General features: G+C 43.1%; 1 protein-coding gene across 50 annotated transcripts in view; it reads right to left on the reverse strand.

Annotated features, from left to right (window-relative positions):
- Positions 1-26,489, reverse strand: part of LOC136427510 (neurofilament medium polypeptide-like) — a 47,253-nt gene that overhangs the window by 19,467 nt on the left and 1,297 nt on the right. For 2 of the 50 annotated variants that reach the window (XM_066416459.1, XM_066416445.1), the window contains exons 2-20: positions 16,866-16,926; positions 14,611-14,706; positions 14,264-14,446; positions 13,787-13,912; positions 12,647-12,867; positions 11,757-11,894; positions 10,946-11,091; positions 7,847-7,891; positions 7,297-7,326; positions 6,576-6,608; positions 6,344-6,370; positions 5,934-5,978; positions 5,664-5,705; positions 5,204-5,284; positions 4,694-4,726; positions 4,449-4,490; positions 4,119-4,154; positions 558-599; positions 189-230 (exon numbers count right to left, since the gene is read on the reverse strand). In XM_066416459.1, the coding sequence (XP_066272556.1) occupies positions 189-230; positions 558-599; positions 4,119-4,154; positions 4,449-4,490; positions 4,694-4,726; positions 5,204-5,284; positions 5,664-5,705; positions 5,934-5,978; positions 6,344-6,370; positions 6,576-6,608; positions 7,297-7,326; positions 7,847-7,891; positions 10,946-11,091; positions 11,757-11,894; positions 12,647-12,867; positions 13,787-13,912; positions 14,264-14,446; positions 14,611-14,706; positions 16,866-16,926 (1,469 nt within the window). Of the gene's footprint in view, positions 1-188; positions 234-557; positions 600-1,153; positions 1,196-1,363; positions 1,439-1,634; positions 1,683-1,856; positions 1,917-2,099; positions 2,160-2,276; positions 2,388-2,607; positions 2,650-2,840; positions 2,886-3,079; positions 3,125-3,539; positions 3,585-3,785; positions 3,825-4,118; positions 4,155-4,448; positions 4,491-4,693; positions 4,727-5,203; positions 5,285-5,663; positions 5,706-5,933; positions 5,979-6,343; positions 6,371-6,575; positions 6,609-7,296; positions 7,327-7,846; positions 7,892-10,945; positions 11,092-11,756; positions 11,895-12,646; positions 12,868-13,786; positions 13,913-14,263; positions 14,447-14,610; positions 14,707-16,865; positions 16,927-26,489 lie in introns of all 50 variants that reach the window. The other 48 variants (XM_066416455.1, XM_066416443.1, XM_066416451.1 and 45 more) reach the window with 44 other exon arrangements.

Raw genomic sequence — 26,489 nt, forward strand, 5'->3', positions numbered from 1 at the left:
TATCTTCCCTAGTTTGTATAATTATCTTCTCCAGTTTGACACATGATAACCTGGGCACATTAGAATAAGGTGTTTCATAATTGAAAATGACGGCGAGATTTTGCGTTTAGATAAAAGCTTCTTTGGCGTTACTGCAACATTGCAATCCCTATCGGCCACGCTTTACTTAGGTAAGAATATTGTCTTACCAGTCTCCTCATCTTCCTTTTCTTCCTTCTTATCGTCTGCAGCTGCTAAGTCGAATAAAAGTTGAGACAAACATCTAAACATCTCATTCATTACTCGCAGACCAAGCCAAGCTAGTCATGAGCGGCATGTATATGACAATAAGCAGCAGTGTGCAGATGAAGCCCCAACCGGCCAAGGCTATACAACTATTGCCCATCACCTGTTCCAATGGTTAGAGATCAAAACCGACCCAAGGCCTTAACTTCGTAAGTGAAAGTGATCCTTAAGCCTTTAAATGTTAGTACCAAAAATAGACAGTGAACCCAAGCCAAAAAAGGAACAACCATAACCCGATTCTACACCTGCTACATTTACGATGATAATCTCACCGTCAGCTTCGGCTGACTCCTCTGCCTCCTTATCGTCCTCATCTACGTTACAAAAGAACATAGAAGTCACTGTATGCGGAACGCTACAGGGGAGACTGTAACACGGTATGTTGCTGACACTGTTGTGCCATGATTGATTACGTGCAATGTACATGGCTCCAACAGCTCCTGTGGGGTGGCGCCAAGCAAGCGACCAGTAGGGTGTACATGTACGGTGTGTGCAAGGGGACTGCTCGGAAAAAAAGCTGCACAGGGTGTATAAGATGGGAATTTCGATTCCGAAGAGCTGAACTTGAAGTAAGGAAGGGTCAGCCGAGTTGATGAACTCAAAGTCAAGTATGGGCGCGGTAACCGGAGCACATGCGAAGCCTGACATTACACTACTATGTACAAGATAGAGTTGTAGTTCATAGTATTTCATGGTAGCAATCACCACCTATACGTGCAGAATGGTTGATGAATTTTCTATTGCTTGGTTCTGGTATTCGGTCTAATCAATGGAGCTGCGGAAAGTTAAAAGCTTTTGCATTTTCAACCCGTGCAGATGTATATTTCAAGCAGTTGTGCAAGCTGTCATGTTTTGTAGGACAGGTCACCTTCTGCTTTGTCAGCTTCGTCATCCTCCTTTTGGTCCTCGGCTACGCGTTGTAAAAATTATAAAACAATTTGATTAAAGAATCAGCCTTCAACAGTATTGCGTTCTTATTTGAGAGAAGCATCTTCACCTTTGTACAAAATGAAAAATGGTGAAGATATGATACAACACGAAGACGTGCTCGAAGTATCCGTAAGGCTAGAGAGATTACCATCGCTTTCTCTTGTGTCATCTTCTTTTGTTTTTGTGTCCTTTTCCTCTGTTTCTTCTTCTTCCTCTACCTCGGCTGGATAATTCAATTTACAGTGTTAATTGTTTGCGTCGTTCAACTGTGCTCACGTAGCACGCCTGATAATCTACTAGCTGTGCGGAAGCATTTACACATGTTTTATTTTGCCCTTTCAGGTCAAACGTTGTTGTTTGAGCAGCTTATAAATGATCTCAATTTGAGCAAGTATCATGATGCACTAAACGATTGTCACCTTCTTTAGTTTCTTCTTCATCTGCCTTTTCCTCCTCTTTTTCCTCCTCTGTTGTTTGCATGCAAAAACTATTACCACATTCTTTTTCAAAACAAATGAAAAAGATATGGCGAGCCAAAAGCATTTGGTTGGTGATACTTAGAGTTTATGATGTGTATTCTTATAGATAGACTTTATGATTTGTGCAGATAGCAGAATAATACAGTTGGAGACGTCTGTCACCTTCTTTTGTGTCTGCCTCATCCTCTTTTTCCTCCTCCTTTTCCTCCTCTTTTTCCTCCTCTATTGTTTGCATGAAAAGTGTCAAAACGATTTACCCATTGTTAGATTTTAGCCAGTTGTAGATTATAGGCATTTCAAAACTGAATAGGCCCGGTTTACGAAGTCATGGCAGCCCCTTGCGTTTAATATATCCGTTTTATCAACCGCTCGTCTTTGATTAATTATATAGGAGACCTCTGTCACCTTCTTTTGTGTCTTCCTCCTCCTCCTTTTCTTCCTCCTTTTCCTCCTCTTTTCCCTCCGCTATTGTTTGCATAAAAGATGTTTGAGAAGACGATTGGCCATATATTTCAGTAGATAAAACGAAATTTGCGTTTAAGGCGTTGTAATCTTTTGCGACCAAAAAATCATTCTCATCACCTTCTACTTCGGTACCTTCATCCCCCTTTTCCTCCTCTACTTCCTCTTTCTCCTCTTTCTCCTCTACTTCCTCTGCCTCCTCCTTTGTCTCCTTGGTTTCTTCTTCCTCAGCTAAGTTAGCATGTGAAATTTCAGATAATTTTCTTTAATTATACTTCATTTGTATTTTTCTCTATGTAGAAGCACTTAAAGCATAAATTGTGGGAATGTGCTTATCAATACTCTTTGCTGCGGATGGGGCAATGCTCAGAGCAGCAGTAATACTTATGTAGCGCGCAGATTCGTTGGCGTGTAGGATTTTATCATTAAGCAGCTTTTATTTCAACCTCACCCTCGCCTTCTTCTTCATCCTTCTTATCTTCCTCAGTTTCGGCTTTTGTTGAATTACATTACGACATTACGAATACATTTTGGTACTTTTTTGCATCTCGCGAGCATTAGATCATCATCGACATCAAATTTAGTGCATACAGCCTTTAAGCGGGCATTCATACATTTATGAAGTGCGCAAAAATCTTCAACGGATTCAGTTATCGTGGTGAATTTTGTTTAGTGCAGGCTCACCCTCTGCTGCTTTCTCCTCATCTTTCTCTTCTACCTCACTTTCAGCTTGTTGCGCAATGAGTTAGGAAAGGGAATTCGATTACTCACTACATTTGAGGATTTACAAATAATTATAGAAATTGGAGATGTTATTTCTTATATAAAGAAGTTGTTTATGTGGTGCTCACAAAACGTTAGATGAATTCTATCGGCAACTAGGGTGTTTTTATCAAAGCGTTTTTGTCTAGTTTTGGCCTCACCCTCAACTTCTTCCGCTTCTTCCTTTTTTTCCTCTTCCGGTTCAGCTACATTGCGTTATGAATTACGAAAAGAAATATGATTATATAATGCGATCGTGCTACGAATCAGAGAATTGTAGAAATAAGAAACGTCATGTCGTCCACAAAGCAACTGATGATATCTACTGTATACACTCTGCACTGAAAATGATTTCGTTTTGGTCTCACCGTCTACTTCTTCAGCTTCTTCCGTCTTTTCTTCCTTGGGCTTATCTTTATTGCGAAATAAGTTACATATAGTTATATATATAGTTCTATGATACGAATACATTTTGGGATTTTCTATAGCAAGGCATCAAATCCTTACAGAATTTTGCAATCTAGTGTCCTCCACAAAGCAGCTGTTTATAGTGCTCAAATCGTTCAAAGAATCCGGCTATTTGTGTGCTTTTACTGCAAAAGTGTTTTGCCTTGGCCTCACCCTTGACTACTTCCGCTTCCTCCTTCTTTTCTTCCTCAGGTTCAGCTTTGTTGCGTAATGAGTTACGAAAGGAATATAATTAACTTGTCATAAACTTTCGATAAACATTTGGTATTTTCCCTATTCTAGGCCGGCGTTAGATAATAGAATTTAGTCATGTGGTGCATTCCACAAAGTAGTTATTTACAATTGTAGCGCGCAAAAATATTCTGAAGGACATTATTGGTGATTTTGTTTTAGCCTCACCCTTTACTTCTTCAGCTTCCTTTTCTTCCTCAGTTTCAGCTATGTTGGGCATTGAGTTACGGAAAGAAACACAATTACATGAAAGAATACATTTTGGGATTTTCCTGTAGCTAAGCGTGACGTCCATATTAGATTTGATTTCGCTGTCAAATCAAAAATCTTGAGGAGATTAAAGCGGAATGAAGGTTAACCCTGTCAGATCATACGCGACTGAAGAGTATCAAAATACGTTTGATGGTTAACATATGTGATCATAAATTGAATGTTTGTTGTAAAAAAAGGCGGAATAACATGGGATTTAGAGTGGAGAAGGTAGGATTTTAAGACGCTCACCCTCAGCTTCACCCTCTTCTTCTTTTGTTTCCTCAGCTAGTCCAAAGATGAAGTCAAAGAGCAAAGTTGTAATGTTTGCTATCGTTAGAAATTTACATTAGCTTGAGGACTGGTATACTATAATGGACTATTTTTCCCGACTAGGGCATTGGTGCCTATGAAATATTGAAAAATTTTATATACGCAAGAACCAAATGGGTGATTTCATTATGATGATTAAATAAAAAATCCTGGGTGCGAAAAATGTTTGAACTTAAAATTTGGGTGGGTCGTAAGGGGACATTTCATGCTTGGGATAAAAAAAAAAACTAATTTGAAGAAAATTCTCACCCTCCTCTTTGTCTTCTTCTTCCTCCTTCTCTTCCTCCTCAGCTGGATTAAAGGGTTGATGGCATTATTTAATATTTTGGGTTTTGTTGGAGGTAAAATGTAGGTTAACATTTGCACCTGGATAAAACATCCTAAATTAACAGAGTTTGGTACGTCTAATAAGCATGAGCCGAGGATTGTTCATTTTTCAAAGAAGTCGTGAGATTGTAAATCAGCCGGAATTCAAAATTGTCGATTTTAATTACCTTCCGCGTCGCCCTCCTTTGTTTCATCCTCAGCTAAGTTGCATGATACGGGAAGTTATGATTTAATCATTGCAACGGTTGTACTTTAAATTATGATTAATGTCTTTAAAAAAAGCTATTGCACGTCGCAGTTTTTAAGTAGGAGACGAACCCATTGCCAATTAAATTGTTTTAAGCGAATGGTCCTGAGTTTCAACTGAAGAGCATTGCAAGGTAAAAGTCTAAAAAAACGATGTATCCTGTAACTTTGAAGATCTAAACATTGCCTGTGACATGTTCATAAACTGGTTGCATGGCAAGTACGGATATGAAGGGGAATATGTCATTCCTAAATTAAATATTTCATTAGCGCTTCGGGTTAACACTTAGCAGAGCATACTCTTTGACGCGTGTTTGAATGTCTCGATCGTCGTTGGGTTTGAGCAAAAATAGTAAGAGGCGTCATTGTTTGGTGAGCGAGATAAGGGCCTAGGGGGGAGGAATGTCTGAGGAATGTCAAGTTAAGCTCACCCTCGGGTTCTGCTGAATCTTCCTCTGCCTCCTGTTTCTCTTCTGTCTCTTCTTCTTCCTCGGCAGCTGCTTCTTCCTCAGCTGGTAAGCGTTATTCAAATTTTCCAAGGGAGGAACGCGATTTTCCGTGTTTAGATGGTCAACCATTCTTAAGGCCATTGGCTAAACGCATGCACCGTTCGAGATGTCGAGCATCATAGTATAGTAAGGTTTCAACTAAAGTCAAAGGGCTCATTGGAATGACGAAAGAAAATGTCGGGACCTAAGGATATTGCTAAAGGTTGAGTAGCGCAAGGCAAGCATTCAGCTAGCTATAAGTATTACTATACGATTTAAGTGCAAAACCTTTAAATGGCGTATTAATTCTGACCCTTACTGTAATCAAGATGCAAGGTTGGGAGGGTGGGAGTGGGATTTTAAATAAGACGGGGGACTGGAATCTGATTTATGTAAATCTCACCCTCTTCCTCCTTTTCTTCCTCTCCCTCTTCTTCTTCCTCGGCTAATCACAGAAGACGCGTGGACAAACGATTTGTGAATATTAGCATTAAAGACTACGTATCTTCGATTACATGCAACATGCATGGTATATAACAATTGTGTTTTATGGCACCTGTAAAATTAATTTATACAGTTACTTTAGAAAATATGTTAAGTGGGCGTTGTTTTACTCATAAGCTATTTTTCTAACTTGTGTAAAAATATTTGTTTGATTTTACGAAGATCTCACCCTCTTCTTCCTTATCCTCAGCTTCCTCCTCGGCCTCCTCTTCTTCTAAGACGAAATTGAATTGCGTGGGAACAATTGTTATTGGGAGTAGGGAGGGGGTTGTCCATAAAAAGGCAAAGCTGCAAGATGCCCGTTCGATCTGATTGTTTGCGTTCCACAATTGAATAGACTGGATCCGCAACGTTCATAAGCATCATCTTTGACACGATTAGTTGCAAGCAACTCGACATCTTGGGATTTTAGAAAAAACAACAAAGGATTTATGTGCGGGATGTAGATTTTGCGGTTTCACATGCTTGGTTCGCACTTCCCTGCACATGCATTGACTGCCTCAAAAGGTACCATTTCTGCACGCCATGTGACATGCACATGTCCTGTAGTCATGACAAATACACTTATTACAGCCTTACCCTCCTTTTCTTCTACCTCTTCCTCTCCTATGGGGCATGAAAATTTAATTGCGTATGCCACTTCCATGTCTCAGATCTGCTTAGCATTTTGCTTGCGACTACTTTTCAACTTAAGGGTGTGGCCTTTTCTTGTTCATGAACACTTTTAAGAGCACTTTAAGAGGACGTATGATTCGAACGGTATTGTATATTTTCAAGTGATGTGTTTAAGGATTGAACTTGGGAAGCTTACCAGCTGTTTCCTCCTCTTCTTCTTCCTCTTTTCCTACGCCGCAGTCAAAATGGTCCAAATGTAATGTGAATATCCAGTAAAGCTATACGTTACATTGACGATTGTTTCTCTCAATCTTACGGAGCCTTTGGCTTTTCGTTTCTGCATTCTTACTATAGATACATTTTCTTTTCTCACGTTTTGATACTGCCTTTTTCAGACACTGGCACCATGAAGCTCAGACTTCACTTCATGAATTTTTAAATATGTCAGGGATTGGCTGCTAACTTCGTTTTAAATTTTACTGTGTGTGTCATTCTTCTGAGTCCCAAGGGTATCCTTGCACGCTAGACTAAATGTTTAAGATAACAATCAATATCTTTTTAGAAACCTTTCTGGAGAAAATATTCGAGAGTCAGAACAGGCCCTTCAGTTGCTTCGATTGGGAGCCAGAAAATATTGTTGCTCAGAAACGGTGGGGGTTCTTGATGGTATGCGATATGTGCAGATAACAGTATTTCCAAGATCAATATTGCCACGACCTTCAATAATATTGTCCTGTGACTTGGATTAGTCTCTTGGCTATGATGGGTGGGTCTAATAATGCAGTTTAAGGATCGAGCGCTAAATGGAAAGTTAATCCTATCTTATTTTGTCCGAAAACGCAATGGCGGAACTTAACTGGATGCACCGTTGCAGTTACACTAAAAGGAACAGGCAGAAATGTCTCGGCAGGTCTTACCGTCGGCCTCGTCTGGTTCATCAGGTTTGACTGACAGGTTGCATGGGAAACATTAAAGAACGAAGGTCAAAGGTTGATAACCTCGCGATGGTGGGGTTCAGTGGGGCATGCAGGTCAGAGGTCAGGTCTGTTGCCTCCCGAACCAAGAGGGTGAAATAACAATCATGACGTTCCGATAGACATGCACACTCAAAGTTGGGCATATCTATCTTAGTCTACATGCATACCAGGGTTTTCCCTGACAACTATTAAGCTGAGGTCTATATCTGGGATTAATGGAAATTGTAGTATGAACCAAACAAGGTCGTAACCATCTGGCTTTGAGGCGAATCCATCTCCATACCAGCTATCAAAAGTTATAGAGAAATTATAGCCCTCTATTATCCCAACCCACCGGCGCATGCATTAGTACCCAAGCACAAAGGTCGATGGAGATCTAAGAAAAATACGGTAGCGTTGAGAACGAAGGAAACAACGTGATCAATGGAAAGAACTGAAACCCCGGCTGGTGCGTTTAGAAGCGGAAAGTGACACCTTTAGAGGGGCTTACCATCACCAGCGGGCTCAAGACATGGAGCAGCGCCTAGTACTTCCTCTTTAAGTTGCATGAGGGGAAGGTCAAAGAAAGACAGGAAAGGTTAGGGATGGGCCATTCTTCTTGGAGGCATGGGGGACCTTCCGATGTCCAACCGAACTGGGAATGGAACTTAAAGGAGGTCTGTGGTCCGACATAAAGTTCATTAGGACAAAAAAAAAAGGATTGCGATATCACCCATGTCCTCCAGGAAAGACAATGCTCAATCCCCGAGACAGGACCTGCTTGACAGGCAATACGTATTTATGTCACAACATAACAGAGAGAGCTGAAAAATCAAGATGGCGTCTGGAAGAAAAGCAGTGAAAAGGGACAAGTGTCTCCACAGCAGTCTGTAGCAGTCATCTCTTCCTTGGAGACGCGTTATAGATCGTGAGTGTACGTAGAGACTGGTGACGTTCATGAGCAGTTCCTTGGGTGCACAGACAGGGTGCGTCACTCGACTTCGCGCATAAGAAACCTGTTAACTTCTGGTTCGGGTTGGATTGAACACAGCAGTATCAACTAAGTTGTGGACGCCAAGATTTCGTAGACTAGTGGTGGTAAAAGTCGAGTGACCCACCCATGTGCCTCGTCAGTGAGCCGTGGTTTGCGGACGAGTGCCACGTGTGGACCATAATGGGACATTTTTCACGGAGAAACTTTCAATCTAGTCACAGAAAATCAAAGCTGACAAGGACGTAGGTCTATCAACCTTTTCAGCAGTTCTGATTGTTGTTTCCTTTGCTAACTACAACACCATCCGGTGTTCAATCTACTGAAAACCAACAGCCCAAAGCTATATGGAAAGTGTTTTCGGATGATAGATTTATGCTTTTAAAGGCTATATGTTTCATCGTACGTGTTAGTGACAAATGTTTATTAAGTGTGAACAGATTTGTTTTGTACTTTTGGAATGTGCCATCGTGCTGGTTGTCGATATTTACATTGATTGCATTTTTATCCGTATTAGGAAAGGTCTTTGGAAAATGCTCGTTTGTATTTTGGTCACGTACAATCGCATGTGCCTCTTTTAAGAGACAACACACATGTACACCCGCTGGCAATATTTTCCCAATTACTCATGCAGTGACTAAAGTAGGCCAACCGTCTATAACACGAAACATCCTTCTTGTGAACATGGGCTGATTGACAGACTACCAACATGGCATGCGGGTATGAAACGTGATGGGTTGTTGGAACATCTGTTTTCACACATTTCGTCAATATTTCCCGGAGTGCTAACACGAGAAGCGACACGTGTAATTTGCATTCCAAGAATATTCAGAAGTGTGAAGATCCGCAGATCTTTAAGACGTTGGCCAACTGCCCTACTTTTTACAGAAATGGGTCATGTTATCCTGTTTGGTTTTAAAGTCTTTGGCGTCGTTTGATCTTTAGGTCAGCCAGATTTATGTGACTAGATTGTAATGTTTCTAAAGATCAGCGTAGATGTTGAAGACATGTGTCGTTGACAGGTGTATTGGGAGGTTTTTGAAGAGTCTTTCCCCGCAAATCTTTTAAAGTCAATGTGCATAAGACTGGACTTTCACATGGATAAAAACGTGCTGTCGCGAACATGTCATGTCTCCAACATGCATGCCGCTCCTGGAGCAATTTACCAACTAGCTAGCTGCTGCTTTGACTTCATTGATGCACTCATGAAATGCATCAGGTGGAAATATCTACACCTTTCGTCTTTCGAGCCGGGTATGCTGTATTGTCTTGTTTACAGTAACAACGGTGGTCTAGCTGCAGAACAATGCTGCATCATATATTCACCGTTCTGTAACCCTCCCGCATCTATCCCCCCTACCAACTATATATACATATACATGTATATACATTTGCCTAACGCGCTAACGGCATATATCATGTCAAATGCCCAGACCCAGTAGGTAGAGAGGACAATAATGCATAATTTGTATTTATAGTCAACAAATCATGGACCGACAATGGACCGGTCATCAACCAGAGGCTTACGGCAGAATCTCGCCTGATGCCAGATCAGGAAAACATACTGTTCGTGTTCGGCGAACCTTTCCAAAATCCTTGTCGTTGAAGTGTCAAAAGCCAAACAGATATGGGAGGGGCATTTCACACGACCCGAGTACTAAACAAGCTTGGTTTCACTAAAAATTGCTAACAATGGCAGAACATGCAACTTTCAACAATTAAGTGTTTACATGCTACGCTTGTACGGTTGTAAAGAAAATTGTGGCATGCAAATGATAGAAGCGGGCCTAAACGTTACCGATGAAACCAAAGAGTGGGAAAATTGGAAGACACATGAGTCCTTCCACAGGACTAGAATGATAAAAAACAGGTACTGGGTCAGCTGAAGGTGCATGTTCCTTGGCGTGGATAAAACAATTTAACCTTGTGCGTTTACCGTACATGCGTAAATAACTGGGGCGCTTTTCTATGAATAGACCTCAATGGCTGGTGAGACAGGGCAGAGACACAAGCCGTTGAGTATCATTAACCTACTCTACAAAACCAGCAACAAAACACAAAGTGACACTGGCACGGGCTCAGACGTTTTCGCACCGACACTTTATTGTCCCTCCTTTCGTTACATTATACTTCTTCGAATGTTCATGCCAAGTGGTTAATACATGGTTACAATTAATCGTCCTCTAACATTTCTGGTCAACTTTCGAATCCTCTCCGATAACTGATACACTGGTTTAGACATGGTACGAGTCTGCCGTAAGTCTATGGTTGGTTGTCCAACAAGCCACTCCTCCTTATCTTACAACTCCAAGCACAGTAGCCGAGTGCACCGCATTGTGTGCCTAGCAGCCTAGCAAATTCACTACTTGTACAGCTTACTTTAAGTCACTATTTTCCAGTACGGATGAAAAATAAGAAGTTAAAACGTGCGCTTCACAGCACCGACATCAATTTTTGTACGCTTTTCTTGAGTTGCATCTGCTTTTTGTAACAGCACGCAGTATGTTGCGGCTAGTAGTAGAGTAGGTAGGCTAGTCGGCAAGGCGTGTTTAATACGAATGCATTATCATCATCACATCACAATCTTTCGCTATGGCCTGACCCATCATTTTTCCTCACCGGAGGAGACACTGACGGTGACCTGCTGCTTGCCGGACGAGGACCCGCCGCCGCCGCCGCCGGACCCGGACTTCATGGAGTACTGATAGCTGCTGCTGCTGCTGCTGGAGGTCTGCTGAACTCCCTCCTTGCTCTCACCGAACAGCCTGCGGGAAACGAAATGTAAACACGGAAGGGGTAAGAAATGGTGGTGGTAGGAGGGTCCATGTTAAAATCGAAGAAATACGTTAGACAAATCTTGGCTAGGTATCCTGGGGCTGCAAGGCGAACAAGGTACAATGAGATGACGGGAATATTTGGTGTCCTTCAATGGCCACAACAAAAGGGAGATGGAAGAGCACCTGTTAGCCTTTACACACAACCCGGAGATACCTAGCTTCAAGATAAAGGTTCATAAGATCTTCATAAGAGTTTTCTTCAGCATTAGCCACTTCACATGTACACCTAAAGCAGACCTTGAGAAGCAGTTTCACTAGTGGTTAAAATGAATACTGGCAAGCAGGTGGTCATCACATAGGTATGAAGCAGTCTCAGAAAGGACAGTGCTGCTGGGCTGAGAACGAGCAAAAACAAAAACCAAACCGTCAAAGACAAAAGAGAAGCAGCAGCTCAAACAAAGCTGGCAGCACAGGGAAGTTCCTGAGAAAACAAAGCAAAATGGTATGACGAAACGAGACGTAACTAGGAGGTAAGGAAACTCAAATCTTGCAACCAAACCGTAGTGTGGGGGACACGGAGTAATTTGGACAGGGGAAGATGTTGGAGAAAGGAGATTGCACGGAAATCCTTGATTGTCTAGTATGGCTAGTACCTCTGTTCCATTACACCAGGGCCCAGGATTCTTTTGTAGGCTGCGACCTCAGTATCAAGGGACAATCTGGTCTTCATGGCCTCTCTGTATGCCGCTCGTGCCTCGCGAAGCGAGTCAGAGATGCCCTTTTGTTCGATTCTGAAGCACCATTAGCGGTAGCAGAAGTCATAAAAAGACTGTCATGCATGTTTCAGTCATCAATCTACTCAGGCAAGCGACAAGATATGTCTTCAATCGAGGTTGGTCAGATAGATTAAAGTCATTTACTGTTTTACAACCAGCGACGTAGCTAGAACAGAATCAAAGGAGACGTTAATTATGTCACTAATATCCTGTACCATGCCAGAACGAATGGCAGTTTAGCCTGATAGGAACAGTCATGTGATTAAAATACGACATCGTTTGAAAGTTTCAAATGGTGCTGATTCGACAAAAGAGCATCTGCAAGCTTCCTTAGGGGCCGTACCACGGAATGAATTTGGCTTACCCTTCTTCGGGCGGGGTTTGGACGATCCGGACCCTCGCCGGGTTCCGGAATAGTCTTGCACAAATAAAAGCAGAAGAGCAGAAGGTGTTCAGATTTGAGCGGGAAGTGATGGAAGGGAGAAGGGCGTACGATTTGGGATTAGATTGTTTGTTCTCCGCGTGTGTTAAAAGGCGAAGAGCACAAGGTCCTCCTATAACTACATTCACTCGTCACCACGCACAGCTTCACCACTGGCCACAAAAACAACGATCATGCAAGGAAACTCCGGGAGTAACCGTGTTTTACCTGCGAGGATCTTGCAGGTGCCGTCTTGCCATTTCTATCCCGTGTTTCCTCGCGTTCCAAGATGGATATAACACACCAGTCGTCTTAGTAAGATGGAAAGTTAAGAAAATGTTCACACCTGATCTCCTCTCCCTCCAGAAGCTTCCTGTAAGCTGCTATCTCCATGTCGAGCGCCATCTTGGTGTCCATCAACATCTTGTAGGCTTGCATCTGTTGAGCCATCTCGCTCGTCTTGGTCTCCAGCTCCTGCTCGAGGTCGCGGATTGCAGCCTGATACTCCTCTATCTCCAGCTGCATGCGAGCCTCCAGCTCGGCCAGGCTGCCCTCCAGAGCATGGTTCTGTTGAAAACACAAGAAAACCCACATGTACATATCTGCGGGGCGCATGAACTCGGCGTTTGAACGGGCAGGTAGGAGGCTGCTTGTTAGGAACTCAATGCCAAATGTTCTGTTGACTCTGTTAGCTTCGAAAATCAAATAGGTACATCATCATCTTTGACGACATCTAAGGTTAGTTTCACTGTGAAATTCCATTCCATAGAACGTCAAAAATGGGAAATTTATGTGGTCAGAGCCAACAAAAAATTTTAAGAATAGAAACTTGCGATGGGTAACGATTGAGCTGGCAGCCTCCTACCTACCTGGATGAGTGTAGTCTATGGTAACTGTTCAAGCAAGGCGCTAAGTCCCAAGCCCCTTCAGTATCCTGGACATAGATGCTACGTCTTCTTTGACCAGACTCATTTCAAGAAGCAGCTTATTAAGGCAGTTTTCATGGTCGCTTGCTATCTTCTCGTGCCACCTCGTCAAGATAGAAAGGCTTGTTTCCAGGACGCGTGTCTAGTGAATACCAAGCAGCACATGCATTAAACGCTAGAGAGACAGCAATGATTTACATCTCTTCCCTGCTAAAGTAGGTCACATCATATTTCTTCCCACGTTTATGAACGGGTCCTGTCAATGACCTAAATGCATAGAATATTGCCCCAGCATGACGTCTCCGTCATTTAATACGTGTTGACAAGCATTAATTGCCTATACTATAGCATTACAGGCAAGCAGGAAAATGGCATATAGTCGTGAAACCCCACCTATATCTTACATAAATCGGAAAGCAGAAACGTTTAAGTCTTAAGTTCAGGGAATGTACCCTACTTTCTACAATGGCGCTTTAAAGTACCCAAATGAAGTATAAAATGTACACTGTCTGAAATCTATGAAACAATATCTGGTGAGTCTGCTGCCATTGTCCACTCACCTTGCTCTTGAGAGCCTCGTTCTCGGCGACGAGGGAGTTGAGGTTCCTTCGGAGTTCTGTCACCTCTGTCCGTGCAGTCATCAGAGCCTCGTTGTCACGCTCCCGTTGTTGGGCCAGCTCGCTGAACTGAATTTAGAAGAAAAAACACAGAATGTTAATGAACCAGCCGTCAACAGCTATATAAAATTAGGCATGAACAATTGATGGCTAACTGCGACATGACGTATCTTTTCAAGAGCAAATTGACAACGTGAAGTACTGAACAGAGACGGGGGGCGGTATCAACTTCCTGGGGCTTTTGACCAATTGCTGCCGTGATTTGTCCGCAAGGCTCTAGGTGATTGGTCACTCGGGTTCAGACTTCTGAGGTAAGATATGACGGTCGAAAATTCGATGCGCTAACTTTTTGTGTTGGAACAAAATGTTATTTCTGTAAAGTAGCATTTTCTAAATAATTTTCAAGACTTTTCCCCTGACCTTCTGCTTGTACTTGACATCAGCATCCTCCCTGTTGACACGTCCAAGCTCCTCGTATTGAGTACGGATCTCACGCAGAGCTTCAGTGAGGTCAGGTCCAGGAGCAAAAGTTGAGGCAGCCCGGGAGTCCACCTCCACAATGGTCAAACTTTCGTTCAACTGGTCCTGCAGTTGACGGATTTCCTGCAAAAAGACAGACAAATAAGTTGTCACTATCAGCATAAATATGAAATCAAATCAAATTAAATCAAACAACTCATTCACAGACAACCTCAGAGACTGCAAAACTGCAAAGGTTTCCAAAAAGTATCTAGTACAACGACTTTCTTTCATGTACGTGCACCTACCTCATCATGAACCCTCTTCAAGAAATCGATCTCCTCCTGTGCGGTGGAGAGCTTGTTCTCCAAGTCCACACGCGCCATGGTTGCTGCATCCAGCTCCTGCAAAAAAACATGGCGGAACATCCGGGTAAGTTAACAAACATGGCGGAACATTCGGGAGAGTTAACAAAGTCAAAAGTGAAAAACACCGGAACTTTGGAAGTAATCCCCCACTGCCTTATTATTTATTCATGGTACAGTCGCGACGGTTATGTCCGGAGAGGATGCAGGTGGTAAGAACCTATGAATAATGCAGTGATTTATTGAGTAGCGCCAATGTCACCGTGTTTCACCCAAACGTATTGCTGGCATTGGCCGTTAAACTACGGTAGGTACATTAAAACATAAACACGTTAAAATATGGCTTAAGTAATGAGTGTAATCACACAGTATGTGGAACACATTCGTCTATAATCATAAATGTCTGAAAATTCTAGGTCATCTCCCACTGGGCACTGTAACGTAATCTGAGAATCGTGTATGTAGGTCACGTTCAAGCTGCCGCTATAAATTTGGCGCCGGCTTAACCTCTTCCTGGGACTGCCTTTCTGGCGATGAAATCATGTCTGTCCTTGCCAGACAGACTGTCACGTTCATCTACATCGTCCCTTTTCTGATATTACATTGTGGCAACGCCCCACCCCTTCGTAAAACACATCCCTAATGCACCCATCTACACTGCATGTCATCCTTATGGGGAAAACGAGGTTTTCGTCTCGTCCTTCAAAGGAAGCCCCAACAGTCTTCTTCCTGCCATGACAATCTTCGTAAAATTTTGAGTTCGATTAAATTTCTTGCCCATGAAACCTCGATGAGTGATTAGCATGAGATATTCCCGTCATTTTGTTAAATTTTACCATCAAACGGCCGATATCGACTTTCTTCGATCTGGATATCTTGAGTGGGTGTCTCTTCTGTTCTCATTCTTACCGAGATGCAAATTACAGTGACCACCTTTTCAACCCCGACGCCTCATTTTTCCTCACTCAAGATCAATAATCCATTGAAGTGGAAACATCTAACACAGAGGGAAAATTATAACTTCTCACTGCCAACCTCCTGGAGCAAATCCCAGATGTGCAATTACTCGGCTTGACGTACCGAGCCTGCGCCCCTTTCCATATACGGGCAAAACTGGCCGTTTAAATTGTTTTTTACAGGCCTATTCTGCATTCAGAACCGACGCTCCGCGCTCGTATATTGAGAACTGGTGCAATTTTCGGCGAGACCTTTGACTGCAGACGAGTTTTGTAATGTTCAGCTCCAATATAGGCTACTTGGAGTGCTGGCGAGGCACCATTTTTAACGGGCCGTTAGTTCCGATGGATTTATGGCCTACGGGCTTTTTTATTGACAATTCCGAAATATCAGAAGCGGATGAATGCGTTCCGAGCAATAATGTCGTTATCAATCAATCCTGCCGTCCAACTTTCGGCCCAATCTAGTCCCGGATATTGACAAAAACTAAGCGAGAAGTCAATATATTTTAACGACACTCAATTAAAGAGTGGGAACGCGTTCTTATTCTAAATTAACTCATTTATGTTGATCAATTAAGCGAAATTGTGCCTCTCTGTGCACTCTTTAAACAAAGTTTGAAACAGCAGTTTTTGTCGAGGCCTCTACAATGGGAACTCATTGTAACTCTGTAGGGTCTGTTTTTAATATCACTTGGGAGTTGTCTCTGTTGTCGGTTCAGGGGGTTACGCGGACAGGAATTCTTTGAATGCTCTTGTGGCTGTGGCAAGGAAAAGGGCAGCATTTCTTAGCCAACTTTGGGCACCTGTCTACCAACAGGGACGCTCAAATCGCCCAACCGTCTTCTCGCTCTGATAAAAACCACCTTATCTTCTAGTCTCATCAAGAAATGTCTAAATTGAGGTTCCGCGAGGTGATAACTTCCGTGACTGATAGCGTAATGAATGTTTGTCTGCACAGAATTTCTCGGTATTTAGTTCAAGCATAATTTAACAATCTGACGTAACATAATGTAATACAAGTTTCGACTTCCCAGGCTTTTCCTATTTCAGTTTTCTTCAGCGGAAAGGGTGTTTATGGCACAGTTTGTATTTCAGATATTTTTTACAAGTAAGGAAAAGATGACAAGATATGTAAAACTGGCTCTTAGTTTGAAGAAAGTTAACGTGCGGTTAGGCACGTTCCAGTATCGACTGATTGATCCAAGATGGCGGATACAAATGAGGAGGGGCGGAACTCACCTTCTTCAGCCTTTCAATCTCAGCTTCCAGCTCCGAACGCAACCCCGCCTCGTCCTGCCACCTGCCCAACAATAAAAGGAATCAATATTTAATCATACATAATGGGACGCTGCGTCGGCCGACCATTACATGAGCTACGCTTAATTGATCACCTTTTACTTCGTGTAGATGGCCCCATATCGCTATCTTGTGGGGTGCCATTAAAATGATGTGCCTCGGGCTATATGGAAGAGGACCAATAATACTTAGCATTTGGGGTGAAACTTTTATCTTAATTTTTACAAGGAAATGTGAGTAGGACCATGCAAGCAAACTTTGATATTGAGATAGTCACAGTCTGTGCACAAAGTCCAATTGTAATTACATTTGATATAATTCAGCATACACAAACATTACCCCAATCAACAAACCGTCTGTAAAGACACGTTACTTGAATATGAATTATGAAAAGCTCGCTGTAATAATCACTAATTCTGCTCTGGTGAAAAGGCACAGCTGTACTATATTTTATCCAACTACACGACAGGTTGACAGCCGACATTTGGTGTTTGCCTGCAAAGTTTGTAATAACCCTTGTTGACTGTCAACACGTCTACCGTTCGGTATGTGCGCGGGGCCAGAGGTATTTCAGCCCCGCCAATCCATCAAGCTCCGTTCAGACGACCTGGAGGCATTCTGGGGCTCAGCGAGAGGTAATAACATGTCTAATGCATCTCTTTTGCTGGTTGCTGTGTGATTTGTAGGGTAATAAGATTCTACACAACACAGCAAGTGGGGCACAGTATGGATGCGCCGCACGAATAGGGAACCTGGTAACTAGGGCTGGGCTTCTTCGCCAATGTGATATTTTATCCCCGCCTGGTCAACTAACCATACCCCGGTGATTTTCGTTTGCCTGAATCCAGCTCTACCTCAGGGGGACTGAGGAAAATTTTCATCGGGGGCATGTTGGTCCGGGTGCCGAAGAGCCGGTCTGTGCAGTCCCAGAAGGGCCTACGGATCTTGCTGCCTCACACTTTGTATCCACTTCACGTACATGCTAGCGTCATGCAGCCTTCAAACCACGAAGGAAGAAATTAATATCCGGAAAAAATGAGACTGTTGAAATATAAACGGCTATGACAATCTTATTTATTGATAGCTTCCTGTCATATACTCCCATGAGCATGATATAGTATGCATTTATGATAATTGTTCTCGGATTCCTTAGGGCTCCAAAGTAGCGTCACTTTCTGCCGGCAAATCTGCCCGGTTATTAGATTTTCTACCGGTCTGAACAGCCACCATCGTTATTGACCGGCTTGTTAAAGCAATTTGTACATAAAGCCGTTCAACATGAGCTTTGCAGTCACCCCTAATTCCTTGCAAAATGACTTTTCACGGAAGAAATGAACAGGTAGAAAACCTCCAACCCTTCTATTTTGTGTGCACGTGCACCGCATCCTAACGAGATGGCTGCCATTGGCGAAGGATGACGTCGACCTGTTACAGTGAACTTTTACATTTTGATGTTATCTATGACTGCTCGAGCTGGTACTTGCGCGCACAGGGGATTTGCGCCTTCATCCACAGTGGGCCATAAAAGGGCATTTTGAGACGGGTATCTTTAATTCTAATCGCCACTGTAACGTTTCTTCAGCCTTGCTGTCATGGTGACGGATTATTACATACCACCGAAGCCCTTTTCCCAAGCCAGGCATGAGACTACCACTCCCACTAAATTGGGGAACAGACCATGAAACTACATTTGCGTCGTTGAATGTGTGTTTGCTCCAAGGGGGCGGCTTGGGATATCGGATTTCTCATGTGCACTTGCCTTTGGGCTACTGTACAATGCAGCTGCTTCAGAGTTTGTTAAGCCTAACACGTTTTCAACATTTATTTTGCAAACACGGGAGACGATTTAAAAAAGACATCGCACCTATAACGGGCAGACTGAGAAGCAGGCTTTTTCAAGAAGCCTCCTTCGTGACAAACCTGGCCTAACGAATCGCGCTCCTAGTGGCCAGCCGGTCCTGTGACCGCTATCCCCTTTGGTTGGGGGTCAGTAACCTCCGGCCGAGAGCTTGTGTAAATACAGGCTAGTGACAAACCCTGGCTTGTAATAGTCTAGCCGTCCTTCAATTAAAATAAACAAGGCGAAACTAGATAACCCTTTTAGCTTTACCCGAAATCCAGACGGTTCAAAGTAGCGGGCGTATTCTGCTGTGAAATTTCCTGTTAATCACATAATGTAAAAACGTATCCGTACGGCCGAAATATCAAGACTACCACTTCAATTGTCTGAATGGTGTGATAAAAATTGATCGACTGGAAATTTGATGGACTAAAGATGTGCAGTCAACAACATGGCGGCAAGGCCTGAAATAATTTCCGTTCGGTCAGAGGTCGCCCACAACTATGGCGGGCATCGCAATTGCCGGGCAAGACGACCAACCCTGAGTTATTATTATCGTCCCCGCGGACCCTAAAACTGTTCCTTAAACAAAACAAAAATGTCCTCTAACGCCGAAGTATCAATTACTTCCACGGATATAGAAAAATCCCTAAACAGTTTTGTGCCGATTGAACAACAACAAACAGCTAACGGATGGCGTTTAAAATAAACATTATTTTTGGAATGGCGCGACAAATTGCAATTACAGAATGTCCCCGTTCCCCTTTTAAAAACCAATTTTCACAACAGTATCATTACTGAACCACAGACGGGGGAAATTCAGTAAATGGGGTACATGGAGGTCGTCCTAGTACCATTCGACATAGACCTACAGACGACAGCGGAGAAACAGATCTAATCTAACGGTATGCATGTGGAATGTGACGGCCCAGTTCAACTGTTCGTCTCTCAGTCTCAAGTTCTGTGTTGCCCGAACAATGCGGCTCCTGTACTACTGACGCCCTACTTGTTTTAAATTGGTGCCCGACAATACCTGACTGCTTAAATATCCACTTGTGCATTGCCTGATGAAATGCTTCTTTTGTGAGCTGTTGAACAAGTTGGTTGGTTGAGGGTCTCTCACGTGTCACACTTCGCAAACTTCGTGACGTAACTAGCTATATGCTCATGTCTGCCTGTCTGCCTGAACAAGATGGCCGACGGCCAAACTTGGGGATCCATCCATTTTGGAAAGTTTCCCATCAAAAAAAGAACTAGGACAGTTTTATTTATGGCTATATCTCCACTGGCTCCGAATGGCTGACGTCGTCTGGGGCTAAACCAAAAAGCTGAGACAGAGACTATCAAGTGTTGATAAAAAAAACACACGGTCACCGATGTAAAAAAAGTTTTCGGACGAAGTTCTCAGTAATCTACTATTTACGATAGGAAAGAAGATCTTCCTCCAAGACGGACTGGCATATTTGAGGTACTAGTATGTCAGGCAACCGACACGAGGAAACAGCTCTCAAGGACAGAGGCAACCAGGTAGAATTACTTCCAGACAAACTACCGGCACTGTACACGTGGGGATGTACCATAAACACGCGAATCAATGCTAAGCGGCCAGATATTTTCCTGTTACTGATGCTCAGATTTGGCAGTCAACCGTTGTTGTAGGTGCGTCTGAATTAAAACTTTGTTTCCTGCAATCTCTGAACCCGAGACAAAGACGATAAGCGTCTTTTACTTTCACTGACACGAGACGAATTTTCTCCACAGCCCTCATTGACCTGTTAGTCTGCACCTAGTTAAACACGCACCAAGGACAGGCGTATTCAATTTCTACTTGCACACCCTGTGGCCTAAGCTGTAGACTAAACATTCACCTCCTTATGCTGGGTACAGTTAAGAACCCCAGGGCACGTTTTGGTGGTACAGAAACTAAAAATCAAAGGATTCAGACTGAACCTTAGCTCTAAAGTCTTAGACTAAGAACTTTATCCGAGGCAATGCGGATTATATTGCAAACAAACACGTTCTTTGTAAATAAATACAATTGCATATGCATGGGACTTTCCTACAAGCAACCATGTCGTATAACATACTACTCTTCACATCGTGGGACAACTTACACCTTCTCTTGTGAATGTTTACTCGGTGAATTTAGGTCAAATGTGTCCGAACAAGTGGTTGAAGAGGGCAAAGGAACAATGCATCACAACTAGCTTGGAAGACAAAAAAACGGCTTTGGTAGGTCGGTAATTTCCAAAACTGAGTTACTGCGAATAACAAAAGTTTTGGTCTGTCTTTCTTGACATGAGAATCGTTAACATTAACACAAATTCTCGTGAAACGGCATTTGAAGTAATTTCCAGTTGTAGTAAATTTGTCAGTAAGTAGTTTCCTGTTGCACAATCCTGGCCAGGAAATGTAAAACATAAGTCATCACGACAGCTTTGATACGACTGACAGTGATCAAACGGAGCAACCATCTAGTCTGTCATTTATCATTCTCTGCCAATCCCTTGACGGTAACAGTTTCTCGGGGAACGGCAATCGCCCGTCAGTGACTGCCACTTACTAAAAGGACGGTTTGAAGATTCAACTTAGATTTTATGCCAGGATGTACAAAATGAAAGCTATTGAACCGACGGACTCCGCATCCCAGGAAAGACTTTGTTGTGTTTTTAAGTAAGGATGTGGTGACGGGGACTCTTTTAATACTACGTCCATCAAAAGCACTGATGTTGTTGGGAAGTGCATCTGTATAAGTAGGCAGGAAACTCACTACAGCCGTTTACAGACCCCGGGAATGCTGGCAGATCCGTTCTGCTGCTAAGTAGCATATCTTACACTCATACAGGGATAGATTAGTCTTAATTGGTGACATATAAGTTCATATCTTGTCGTTTTAGAAGTAACTAAACCTGTCACCCCCACCCAACCTCTACGTCCACCCGTTCTATGATCAATCCAAACTCTTCAAATATGGCGGAGAATCTGCTTTACATCAAAGTTGACGGACAGAAGGCTAAAGATAAACGGGTTTGAAGTCAAATGCGTGGCAGACCGTGTAGGTCAGACAAAGGTGACATTGCCTGTAGGATACCCCGCTGTGTCTGGTTGACTTTCAAACTCAGTAACCTTCAGTTCAGTGCGTTCCTCTTACATGGCGGTGAGCCTCGTCGAAACTAAATTGGCGTTATGAGAAAACGATTTCCTGGGGTGAATTGGTAGGGAACCTGTCTGGCTCCTGTTCTTTAGAAAAAATGTTGCAAGAGTCCATTGTTTCAGATCTATAATTCACGTATTCAAAGGGAGGCGCTCTTTTCCCTGCTTTTAGTCACCAAATCGCTGTCTATGTTTGTTTTCAATTCAAAGATCTTTGAATCAAACATGAGATGATGAGTGCCACTTGAATCAATTTTGTGTTTTTTCTTTCTTTCTTTGGTCTGAAAACTTCCTGGAGTGGTGTTCTCCAGACAGAGTCCGCCATATTTGGACTTCGACCTTTCTCCTCATTAGTGTCGGCCCATGTTCGGTCAGGCGCCCGCTACAGTAAATGTCATATCGCGCATTGAACTCTTGCACTGGGAGAGGAATATGTAATACAGCTTACCCATTCTCCTTTCGCACAGCTTTAATTTAAAGTAAAGATCTTGACATCTTTGCTTCAAGATCTAGAGACTCCTGTCAATTTCATCCAAAATAAACCACACCTTACGTATTTTTGCATTCGAGAACCCTTGCCCTACGGCGTATGGCAAGTGTGGGCCATTAAAGCTTGTGGGCCATTAAAAGACAGTCAAAAGTACCAAGAAAAAAGAAACGCCCGAAATCAAGCCAGACAGTTGTATCCGCTGCACCTGTTCGTCAGTGTGAGACTAATTTAATCTCACTTCCTGTGATAGCAAAATTTAGCAGCGTTTCTGCCTTAAGAAAGCAGCTCAGCTCTAGTTACTGGCCTCGGAACATCTGGACTCTTGTTGACGGATGGACGGATTGCCGCTCTGGACGTTCCATGAATTTGGTGCGAAAGAAATTGCATTCGGGTCGGGAGCGCCTGCTTTACACGTCACCTATTTCCCTTTCAGCCCTTTTCGGCAAGTTTTCGCTCTGGCCTCTTTTGTGCATTCTCCACCAAATGGACAAGACAAAACAAGCATCCCGACAATTTCCCCAGAAACATTCCCACTTTCCCAAATCCCCCTTACTATACCCCAGGGAACCTCTTTTGAACGGGAACACGACTGAAATTGAATATTTAACCAAATCAAGAGTCCCATCATTCACCAATTGTATTTTTATAGCTCGAGTGGTTTCCGGATGTGAAGATTTTTTTTAAAGCTTTGCGATTGGAAAAGCATGGTTCCACTTCTGGTCTCACGAGGTGTGAGTTCACTGATGCCGGGGGTCAAACGTCACATCTGTAGAATTAATGATCAAAGTGGCTAGACTCAGCCTCCTTAGGACGGTGCAGGATTACTTGGGGGGCGGGGATGTTGGCACCAGCAATCAAACTTGTATGAAAGTGAAAACTCTGCTTTTGGGGACAACGTCCCTGTCCAGAAATAATCTAACGCCTTTTGCTCAAGAAATTGATTTACTTTTCGAATTTTTAGTTCATGTAATTCTTTCTTTTTTATGAGGTGAATATGTATGAACATTTCAGATGGATGAGCGGATTAGCATAATTTATGTTTCGACTCTTACACGACGCGGGATCCACTGCTGCATCATGGGTATTTTCCTGCAAAGTAGCTGTCACTGTTTGCATACTTTTGCATATTGATCACCTGATTAGTGATTTAAACTTTTAGTGAAGACCACGTTTCTATGGGCTCTAGTCACACATCGTCGATTCAAGCATAAAATTATTAATGGTCTTTTGAGTGTTTCTGTGCATATATTTACTGCTGAAAACAAAATGTGTACTTTCTAAAAGGTGTCAGACATACCGGACCAAACTGTCAGACAAGAGACAAATTCAACCTTGTGCAAACATACGAAGTGGCGGAAATCAGTCTTGCCTATACAGGTCGGGGTCACGTTATGTATTTAGGTCATTCACACTGGCTGGACTTTGGTACTAGAGATAAGAGAACACAGGTTATATGTTGTGAAGCGAAGGGTGGACGAAAACATGATACGCCCCGTATCAAGAAAGGAGTTTTTGTAATGTTGAACTAGAAAAGTGACTATATTTTAGCCGTGCGAACGTTGCTCAGTAGAAACGGGAGACGGGAGGTCAATGACCTCGATACCGCGATAGGTGTTTTCAATTTTTCTATGTAGGTCACTGTTGTGTTGGGTGAAATTTGTGTCGTCTAGTGGTCGTCTAAACTGGCACCATCCCTATTCGTAGTTTTTCTACAACCTGCCTTCCCCCGGTGATTTTCAGAAAAATCGGGCAGCCATTAGAAATAAAGCAATTGCTTATAGCCCCCCCCCCCCCCGCGTTTCAGGTATCAGCGCATAGGGGGGTGACCTCATTGCTTTTGCTAAGTACTAGTACCCTCCGTGTCTCTGCGTGTGGCGTATTAGTTCCATGGGTAAAACAGCAAGATGCCCAAAGGTAGAAGAAATAGGATCAGTGATCTCGTCTGAGTCTGTTAGGCTAAAACATGCCAGCTGACCTTCCTTCATAGTTTCTCTCCTTAAAGCCTATTTAGAACGCTACAAGGCGCAATAAATGGCGCAGAAGCCGTAGGATCCAATTATGAACAGAGTACGGTAATCAGGTCGCGGGAACATTTGTAGGGCATTATCAGCATAATTCAAGTTATGATGAATTATCACCATATGAAGGCATCAAAACTTTTTTCTAGAATTCAGGGGCCATTTTGGTTCGGTGATATGATTTTGAGAATGAAAATTCGGTCATCGTTTGTGCATAATTATTTGAAAGGGACGCCCTAGAAATTTCTCGATGGCAAATGTTTCCGGTCATATGCATAGTCCTGATTTGATCGTACCGTGGCGTGATCACCAGCGGCAGTCATCGGATAGAAATAGGTGCGTCTGCGGGGCACTGTAGGGGGCCGGGGGCACGGTCAAGGGCAGGCAGTACGTGACTACAGAGGCTGACACACCCTTTCTCCCCGCAGCTTTACCGGGAAAATCACTGCACATGAGCAGGGCGTGGCAAGGAAAACCCGTAGCGCCAAGACCTCCATGGGGAATCGAGCCAAATTTGGTATTTTTATTGCGCCCCTTTGTCTAAAGACGTGATATGAATGCATGCAGAACATTTCAGAATACTCGATTCGGGCGGGGGCTCTTGAGGGTGTGGTCCAGATAAGCGCTGAAAAATAAGACATTTTCCCGCAAAGAAAAAGACAAAAAGCGATCTGACAGAAACCTGCACACATCTGACATGACATGACCACATTTCCCTCATCCTATACACTTCCACTAGTCCATTACCGATTCCTTCTCTATGAAGATTTCAGGAAATCGCGATGAAATATAAATGAAGTCAGACGTCATTTTCCTCAGCGCGCATCCAGATTTCAGCGCTAATACTTTTTGGGTGGACAGGCCCAATGAACTTGAGGGGATAACCATCTATTATTCAAAGCAATCGATACTGCAGGGGGGTGATGTCTGCAGTCTTACACGGACTGATTATTCTTGCACGCCATTCTCTGCATATGAAGCTGCCCCGGGTGCTTAGAAGCCATATGAAACCAGTTTTGCATATCGAATCGATGGGCCCTGCATACCGTTGCGCTGACACCGCCGGTGCTACCATATCATTGCGGTTTCCTTCCGTCAATATTTCACCAAAAGTACTGCATTGCACCAAGATAACGGTCTTTTGATCCATGGGATTGGATAAAGAAAGTTATTGGCCAACGACTTATCTGAATCGGATTTGAATACCGTGCTATAGCTTTAAAACACACGCCCGACAAACGATTTTCTACTGGGAACGAGACGTCATACAGTGGGCGTATCGTCTGATTTCGGCATAGCGGCCCCGCCCACTTTAGGGGCATTCAGCGAGGCTCTTTGACCTTTTCAAAGGTAGACTTGTTGTCGTATTTCTGGGCCCTAGCCACGTCTGGACACCTTGTTTGATTAGTAACAGGTGTAACGGGGTCACAGCGATGCCCGCAAACAAACATCTACAAGCGTACTATCGGTGGCGTGTCAACAGGACACCGCGGCATGGCTTCGCCCTAGCTTCGCCCGGTTGGATTTGTCACCACTCGCCTCATGTGCATGTATGTCATGTTTATCCTGACAGGCGGGTTGACCATAAACAACAAACAACATAGCTTTAATGAAAATTCCTTTCCGTCTAAACGACAGATTTCCTCAAGAATGTAGTTTACAGTAAGCTACTTCTATCTATGACAGGAATCTCGAAAATCAACCCCCCTGAGAAAGTAGAACAGATGTCTGGAAATCTAGTATCTGATATGACATCACTAATTCTCTCTGTGCATTTCTTTAATATGTTAAGAAGACGCTACGCAGACCTGCACCCAGTGACCTGCACAAAAAGGCTTTGCTTAGAACAAGCAAGGAGAGGTTTCTCAACTGCCCGACAGCGAATGCGGTCAAGTGGCACAACGCACAGCACATTATGTTACAAAATATATTCATGCACCTGTTATATATACATGGAACAACCATTTTTTTAGCCAACAAAAATACAAATCAAACAATGGAAGATTCAACAACTGACACTGGTTATAAAAAACGTATCCCATGCTGAGGGGGTCACATAGCCGACA

This window comes from Branchiostoma lanceolatum, chromosome 2 (genome assembly GCF_035083965.1).
Source record: "Branchiostoma lanceolatum isolate klBraLanc5 chromosome 2, klBraLanc5.hap2, whole genome shotgun sequence".
NCBI classification, from domain to species: Eukaryota; Metazoa; Chordata; class Leptocardii; order Amphioxiformes; family Branchiostomatidae; genus Branchiostoma; species Branchiostoma lanceolatum.